Genomic DNA, 8,714 nt, shown 5'->3' on the forward strand with positions numbered 1-8,714 from the left:
TCATCTCTTTAGAGCGAACGATTTTAAATTATCTTAATAAATAAATAACTAAACAAAATCTCCCTTTACCAACCCAGTTAATTTTATTTATACCTTTAAAGATTTAAATTTGTGGAATATTAAACGACCCTCACCCAGTCAACAACATAATGGAAGTCAAAATTTTCTTCAACGAACTGTGAACCAACTCGGATGATGAAAGAGAATACAAAACCGGGTAGAATTAAGAAAATCATGGATACTTTGGACAAAATCGCGGATTTTATCCAGCACTGCTAATGTAAACCACATTTTGTAAAAAAATATTTAACGAATGTTATTACGTCCAATGGAGTGACTAATACGTAATGAACCAAAGCCATAAAGGTGTGCTAGAACCAAAATTTTTGTAAAGAGTCTTACATTTAATAAGGCTTTCTACTACTCACCTACCTCTGTTTAAAGGTATGTAGTCTCAGAACTAAAAGATCGGACCTTAACAAAGAATTAATTTTAATTTTGGAAAACTACGAAATATTGGGGAATACTCATCTAGGCATTTCAAAACAGACGTAAGAGATGCTGATCATTAAGGTGTATTAAACACTGAGAAAAGTTTGAGAAATATTAATCGCCTACTTTCTGTAATAATATTTTATTAAATCAGATATGACTTGTGTTAAGAAGAGCAATAGAATTTGCTTAACTTCCTAGTGTGCCTTTCGGTTGTCCATCAGGAATTCTGATCCAAAATTCCATGTATGTACGATTTATGTCAGGAAAAAACTTAAAAAAATTAACTGAAAGAAACATAACGAAGAGTATTTTACTGTTTCCATTATCTAATTCTAAAACAGTTCTTTCAATAAAGAAATTCAGTATCTTAAAGTAGTAAAAACTAAATAAATATAATTTTCGTTTTAATTATTCTCTCGTAGGTACGTAATTATATTTTCATTAACTAATTTTGAGGTATTTATCCCGATTATAAAATCGATATGGCTGAAATTAGGATCAGGTACTAAATAACTTTTTGATATATTTGGTAACTTCTTCACCAAATCTTCAATGTTCTGAAAAAAATATTTGCATTTATTACTCTTCTGTAAAGGCATAAGTTTTAAAATAAATGAAATAGCAGATTACCTTATGTTCAATGAAAACATCATTTTTTGCCCAGTAGATGGCAATAGGAGTGGTTATGTTGTGTAGAGGATACAAAGGTGGAATTGATTTTTTGTACATGTTCCTGTTTCCAGATTCACCGTAATCGTACTGACGAAAACCTATAAACAATGAAAGTAATTAAACATTTTTTTTAAGTTTCAAGTTTTCTAAGTTTTTCTTTCAAGATACTAAGTTGCTTGCAATTCAAAAATACTTTATTTATCTATTGATCAAGCTCCTGAAATATGTGTAGAGCAGCATATTCTTTAACTTAAACTAATATAAGATCAAGAGCTAATATTAAAAGCAAAAAAAAAAAATTATCACCCGTTAGCAAAGCGCCTTCATAATACATAAAGGGAGTGATTATTATATCGGATCCCTATTCTTCTTAAAACTTTTGTAGAGCGTCCCTTAATGTGAGAGAAAATATTTCTTCAGAATACTTAGGAAAGAAAATGGAGAATGTTTTGGCCTCAAGAATTTGTCATTTATAAACGCTGGCTCCCGCTTCTATTCCTACAACTTTCTTAAGAGTCCTTGGGTAAGCTTTTTCAGATCTACTGGTACTTTGGAGTGAGTGGTTTTTCATTGTGGGCAGAAACAGTAGATCTAAATAAAGGTCGCAATAAAAAGGAAAAAAAGAAGCATAAGAGAAACAATTATCGTCTATAAAAACAGATGACACAATTTAATAAAGTATATCTGTTTCTAACAGTCTTTAAAAATCCATTAGCTATGTTTTACTACTAAATAAAAGTATCTTATTCTATTACCATTAATAAACAGCTGCATTAGGTGATGAGCATTTTTGACAGAAGTCCCAGCTGGAAAATAACTCAACTGGTCGCTTATAAGTTGCTGGAAACACATTGAAATAAATTAATTCGGAAAATTATATAAAAGTTAATCCAAATTGATGTTACATTCTTTATACTGCATAATTAATTAATATAATTTTTTTAAATATTACTTAGACATTGCAGTAATTACTATGCTAAAGCACCATACTGGATTAATACGTTTATACACTTTTTGTAATTCTATACAAAACGACCACGTAGAAAAAAAAAAAACCTAAATAAAATCAGAATATTATAGTCATCGATTTTATATAAAGATTTTTTAAACAAATCCCCAATACTCTCAAAAACTCCCTCATTTTTTTTTAAATAGTAATTTTTAAAAGAATTTTAGAAACTAAGACGATTTCTCAACTGAAAATTGTCAAAAAAATATTACTTATTTTGGTTTGTGTAAAATCCATCTAATATTTGCTTGGAATACGACATGGTTCAACTCTCATGAATCTAGCCAAAAGATAGAACAATTTAAGAGCGGCCGCACTAGTATGTCTGATTTGCAACCTGCAGGGAACAATAGAGGTATCAACAATATCGCTTGAATTTCGCATAAATATTAGTACAAATAAGACGTGTAAATACCAATGTGCTGACCGCGATCTAGAAAAAAACTTGTTAGAAAACAAAAGCGATAAATCCTTTTATAGGATTTCTTTTGCTCAGTCAACATTGAAAATTAGGCTCAGAATTTCTGCCACTTCTGCATTATGGCAAGGATCTAGCATTATCCATTTTTCTTTAGTTCGTACAAGAAGTTATTCAAGTTTTTCAGTGAAGGAATAGGTGAAAAGAACAAAGAAACTCTCAAATTTCGTAAATTTAACAAATTCTTAAATTTAACCATAATAAAAAATTGAGGAAGAACAAACAGAAAAAAAATAAAACAAATTAAAAATATTTAGTATGGAAAAACAAAATTGGAATAGAATATTTATGTATTAGGGGTTCATCAAAATATAGACACATTGTGAAGATTCTGGTCCTTAACATCCTTAGAAAATATAATTTTGAAAAATAATATATAAACTATAAATTCTATTATTCTTAACTCAACTTACTTTAACTTATGTTATTTGTATTTTAACTAGTTAATAAGACTTCTAACAGACCTTATTAATATTTTCGAGATGCTCTCTATTAATCATAACTAAAAAATCTAAACAGTATTTTTGAAGCAAAGAAGGTCTACACAAGTGTTTGATCCATTTAATAATATTCACTGTTCTTGGTAAAAATTCATAATGCCCCTTCATTTGAAATAATTTCTGTAAAAAACAAAATTTAATGTCGAAGTATTGTACAACAATATTTTCCAAATATTTAAAATAACTTTTAGCAACAACATAAAAGAAATTTAGGGTATGGTACGCTCAACAAGCTAAGTTTTCAGGAAAAGTAATCTCTTTACAGAATACTTGGCAGTTCATATTAATTTTTTTAGGACCATTCATTTTCCTGTTTACTCAACCTAGTTTTAACTAATTTACTAACGTATATTGTGCGTAGAGAGTAGAAGATTTTCTCCAAAGAATAGCCATAAATTCTAGATAACATCGCAGTAGGTCCCAAAAGTATAGCTTCCTTCACTTTTTGATTGTATTCTGGCCTCGTAGATGCCATTACCAAGAATATTGTTGTCCCCAAGGAATAACCAATGTATGTTATCTTCGAGTGGCCAGTGGCATCTAATATTTTGTCTATTATGGCAGGTAGATCATAAAATCCGCTTTCGTGAAAACTACAGTGAATCGAACAAATGCCATTTAAGAAATATTTTTCAATTTAAAGAAATTTATTCTAGCTCGAAAAATTACAAACGGAAATCAAGAAAAACTTCCTAGAAATAATCGAAACTGCAAATAAATTACATCAGTAAGTTTAGAAAAAAGGAAAGTAAATAAGAGGAAAATTTCAAAAAAGACAACGACTACTACTATTTAAAAATCAGTTCATTCCATTTTGGCACATGTGAATCCTTAGGCGAATCTTAAATCCAAAGGCGGAGCAGATTCAAGGTATGCAGATAAGCTTTTGGCCTGGGATAGAAAGAAAATAAGAAAAATATTGAAAAATACTATTTGTATTAATCTGAAGTGAATCCAATAGAGAAAGCCAGTTAAGACTGTGTGGTGATGGAATAATAGAAAGAAGCGATCGGTCTAAATAATTTTCGCCCGGATTCAAGGTCATAGACCAAAAAAAAAAAGAATGAGAAGGGCGTCAAGGACGTCTTTATTCTCCACGGGGTAAAGTGAAGTTGACGAGAAGTATTGGTTATTGACCGCAGTATTAGGTCCAGACAGGAGGAGAAGATGATGATTAATATTAAGTAATGAAGGACCCAATTGATTCTAAAACATCTTGGGTACTGGTAACCAAGCCTAAACTTACGAACAATACATTTATGTATCTGTGATACGTAAATGCATGATTACAATCCTGTTAATTGCAGTAACTTCCTCAATTCAAATAGCATGTAGCTCTCCAGAAAACGCACAGTTGTTCCTTTCTTTCAGACTTTATATATCCAGTTCACTTTTAATCTTAGACGGTAAAGGATAATTTAAGTGCTCTATAAATAACAATAATAATGTTTTCTATATATGTATATATTTTTATATATATATATAAAAATGTAAATATATATATATTTATCTTTTTATAATACTAAATAAAATCCAGGAATAAGAATGGAAAGTAGTACACATTAATTTTAACCAGGTATCTAACCCTCGCAGCTATCGTGACTGAAGGCAGAATTCGCGAGAAATTGATTTTCAAGTAAATTGAAGGAAATACTATTGAATTTTTATTTGGTGTAAACTAAGACATCCTAGATGCAGCAGGCCATGAAATTTTAAAACTCATCTGAATGATTATTTGAGGGAAGAGAAAAGTTTAAAGATCAGCTCACATCATTCAGTCCATGCAAATGCTACCAGGGCACCTAACTGATCACCTCATGAGAATTCACTCTTAATGGTTCATTTAGGAAACAAAAATGGGCGCTAAACTGAATTAAACGCTAATAGAAATTTAAAAACATACCTGAAATCCCAAAATTGTGCATCATTTGTAGTGTATTTCAAATGTTTTTTGGAATACCAATTACCTCTTTGATCGCTCAGCCAAACATCAAATCCTGCATCCGCCAGTTGGAACGCTTTAATAAAAATCACTTAGTATAGTAATTAGAAGAGATGGGACTGGCACCAGTCGTGCTTCTACTGATTTTATTATACATATCAATCAAACAGCTCCGGCTGTCGGATTACCAAGCCGTATAAGCTTTTGTTTTTTTTTCATTGTAAAGTTTGTAAATTAATTTCAATAGAGTATCTTATTACTATATTATTATATATTACGTAACCAAGAGGTACAAGAGGTTTTTATTTCAGTGTTTTTAAGTATCTACACCTCAAAATTTAGTTTTTTGATTCTAAAGAAAACAGTAGCGCCAAAATCATGCACTTCTCTAGTCAAATTACTTGAAACTTATTATAAATAAAGCGTAATAAACTGAAGAGCTGGTATAGCCACTTCTTCAGAAATCTGGCCGTCCCTGTGGATATTTCAGTCTAACAAAAGTTTTACATTTACACTGGCACCTTATAATAAATTCACCTGAGACCAATACAGGTAATTGATCGTTGCAAGTTTTGCGGTTTAGCGAACTGAACCCACTCACCCTTTTACAACATGAGAAGCTATTTGGTCCCATCAGATCTATAGACTTTTTAGAGTAGAACTTATATCCAACCTTTTAAAATTAATAACAATTCGCTCACTTTCTCTACTTTATGAGAAAATGGACCAGTTTTCGAAAAAGAGGTGTTCCCGTTGGATATATTATGACAAAAAGGACAGAAATTGGCTGAACGCAGATATATGAACTTAGCATTCTAAATTTAAACATATTTCTAGAATTACTGGCTTTAGGACACATATTTCTAAACACTCCTGAGATGAAATCATCAGGGGTTTAGAGGTATAGAATATTAAATGGCTTCAAAAGTTGTTCAACTTGAGCCAGTATAATACGTGTTAGATAAGGCAAAATTACCCAAAGCCTAAGACTTTGTACTTTACCTAATGATGATTTTCTGTTGCACATAACAAAAATGTCTGAAGCTAAGGAGAACCCGTGCTGTAAAAGGATGGGGGGCCCAGATTTTTTACTTATAATCCGATGAATCTGAAGAATGTATCCATCTTTAGTTATGACTCGATAAGATTGATAACCAAATCCATTAGCTGCGATAAGATCCATCTAAAGAAAAAAGTAGAACTTGTTAGAAATCTTAGTCTGATATTCGAATTGCTTGAATTGAGATTTTTGAATTCAATTAATGTTTTATGAGCTAGAGACATGATACTTCGGGTAAGTCGCACATTTCAAGAACATAAGGCAATTTTTTTGTTTACATTTTGAGTAAAGTAATTAGTTTTGAACCTTTATGCGATTTCAAAATGTATAGTTAAATGGAGAAACAAACCAATCTTGAACGTGATGATAATACGAAGCACTTATTACCACCAGAAATAAACTCTCCACGTCCCATCAACTTACATATGTTTTTTAAGTTTATGGCTGTATGCACGTAGATAAGATTTATCTTAAAAATCGAACTGAATCTTTATCACATTTCTTTATTTAAATTACAAATAAAAATCAACTCAGTCAATCGATAGCGCTTTAAAATTGTCTTCTAATGATCACCAATATTTTATACATTGATAAGCCTAAAAAGTAGTAGTTTGTAAACTTTGATTTTATAAGTATATATACATATATACCAATCACACAGCATTTTGTAAATTTGTTTCTTAAAGAACAAAAAAAAAAATACCATTAGGTTTGCTGGAATGGACGTTACAGAACTCTTAACGGTTTACTTTAGTTTTTATATAAAATCTGAAGAGGTCCTAAAATATGGGTCAGATATAGTAATTAACGGGCTGCCTGATCTAACTTTAAAGCGCTAGCTTGAATAAACTCTAGATAATTAAATTTCTTTCTTTAACGTTAATTTCTTATGTTAGATTTGTACCATACTATTTTAAACAAGGTAGTGATCATTTGAATTCTCTAAATTCTGCTTTCAAAAGAAATTTAGGCTTAAAAATAGCTTGAGTTTTAATATAAAAAGATGAAAAAATAGAAGAAAGTTGAAACCTAATTCCTTTAGGTACGTCAACATCAAGATCAATCTAAAGAAGGGTTAAATTATTTTATTGTTTCCTTCCTTATTATTCTCAAAATCGGAGCTACCATTTTCTTAGCTAGTCATATGCTTATCAGTTTTTTTTTTTTTATTAATGGGTATCCCAAAATGATTCAGAAGAAACTTATTATTTCAATATTTTGGGAGAGTGTTGATGTTAAAATTAGTGCGTGCAAAAATCGCTGCAATGAACTTGGTTAATTATTGAATACCCTCGCATTTATATCAAGAAAGATTATTATTTTTTATCTTAGACATTGACTAGCGGTAAAATAAAGTAGTATACATAGTTTAAAAGGATAATTTACTTACTGTTGTTGGAAGATTAGGAGTACTTTCTTGGGATACATTACTGAGGGCATTCAAAACAAAGTTATAAAGTGAAATAAAAGAAATGTTAGTCGTAGAGCAGTAAGGCAGCAAATAAATCAGCATCCCAAATGTGATAATCCAACAATTAATTTTATTTTTTACCATGATTTTCACATATAGTTGATAAACTTCAATAATTTCAGCTCAATGAAGGAAATCTGTAGAATTTACAATATCTACTGTATTCGCCACAACCTTAACAGTATCAAACATGCGTAACGCCTATAGAACATTACTAAATGCGTTAATGAACACTTGCAACTCAATAGAACATCTAAACTATAAAGTCTTCCACAATATTGCTATTAATTTGCTATTACTTTTACTTTTCTAGAAGTTATCCGATATTATCACCTACTTCAAATAGATTAGTACTGTGTAGTAGCATTTTAATGAGGTATACTTTCATTTTTCACAAAATATACTTACTTCCATAGCTTGGAGATAAAACTGGCATGACCTAGTCAGATAAGAAAAGAAATACCTGAAGTTAAGCATGGAACTTGAAAAAAATAAAATAAAAAAGGCGCATTATCGATCACATGGTGGAGAAGAGTTTAGAGACAACGATTTCGAGGTGCGAAGCCTATGTTTCTGATAAGTTCGGTACAGACTAGAATATTACTCAATTTGACAGACGGATAATCAGTCGTCATATGTATGTACATATGTTCATACTAGTCCACCAATGTCCGAATTTTAATAAAATCTACAATTTTTGTATTATATTACCGCTATAAAAATAATTTTAATGTTAGTGTTCACTTTTCTGTCTACTTTATTTTAACAACAAATTGTCCTATAATGAATGAATGTGTAGTACAACACGTGGCGAATGACGACTAACCCACTGACTTCTGTAATATTTTTTATAAAAGTAGTGTTTTTCTCAGAAAATAGATATCCAATAAAAACTTATTTAGAAAATACAACTTCTGCATAAAAATATCTAATACTCTTCCACAAAAGGAGCTGAGTTTGTCTTATTGGGGGAACGCTTTGATAGATTTAGTCTTATATATGTATATGTATATAATTAATCTTTGCGATAATAATTTAAATTTTAAGTGTCATCTTCAGCATAGGATTATTTCAGGCAACAAATAGT

The 8,714-nt window shown here is 30.4% G+C and overlaps 1 protein-coding gene across 5 annotated transcripts; it reads right to left on the reverse strand.

The window, feature by feature from the left end:
- Positions 1 to 40: 40 nt before the first annotated feature.
- On the reverse strand, positions 41 to 8,368 carry LOC141447811 (lipase 1-like). 5 transcript variants are annotated; one of them, XM_074115668.1, is made up of 9 exons: positions 8,036 to 8,366; positions 7,547 to 7,764; positions 6,099 to 6,279; positions 5,058 to 5,172; positions 3,501 to 3,747; positions 3,119 to 3,274; positions 1,923 to 2,007; positions 1,126 to 1,265; positions 41 to 1,052 (listed from the first exon to the last, which is right to left on the reverse strand). In XM_074115668.1, the coding sequence occupies exons 2-9, from the start codon at positions 7,709 to 7,711 to the stop codon at positions 900 to 902; spliced, it is 1,242 nt and encodes a 413-aa protein (XP_073971769.1). In that variant the 5' UTR covers positions 7,712 to 7,764; positions 8,036 to 8,366; the 3' UTR covers positions 41 to 899. The 5 variants fall into 5 exon arrangements, with proteins under 5 accessions (XP_073971769.1, XP_073971770.1, XP_073971771.1 ...); XM_074115669.1 differs by lacking the exon at positions 7,547 to 7,764; XM_074115670.1 differs by lacking the exons at positions 7,547 to 7,764; positions 8,036 to 8,366 and adding an exon at positions 6,463 to 7,489.
- Positions 8,369 to 8,714: the final 346 nt, after the last annotated feature.

The sequence above is a fragment of the Rhodnius prolixus genome, unplaced genomic scaffold (assembly GCF_049639745.1).
Source record: "Rhodnius prolixus isolate KJV_2025 unplaced genomic scaffold, Rpr scaffold_13, whole genome shotgun sequence".
Taxonomy (NCBI): domain Eukaryota; kingdom Metazoa; phylum Arthropoda; class Insecta; order Hemiptera; family Reduviidae; genus Rhodnius; species Rhodnius prolixus.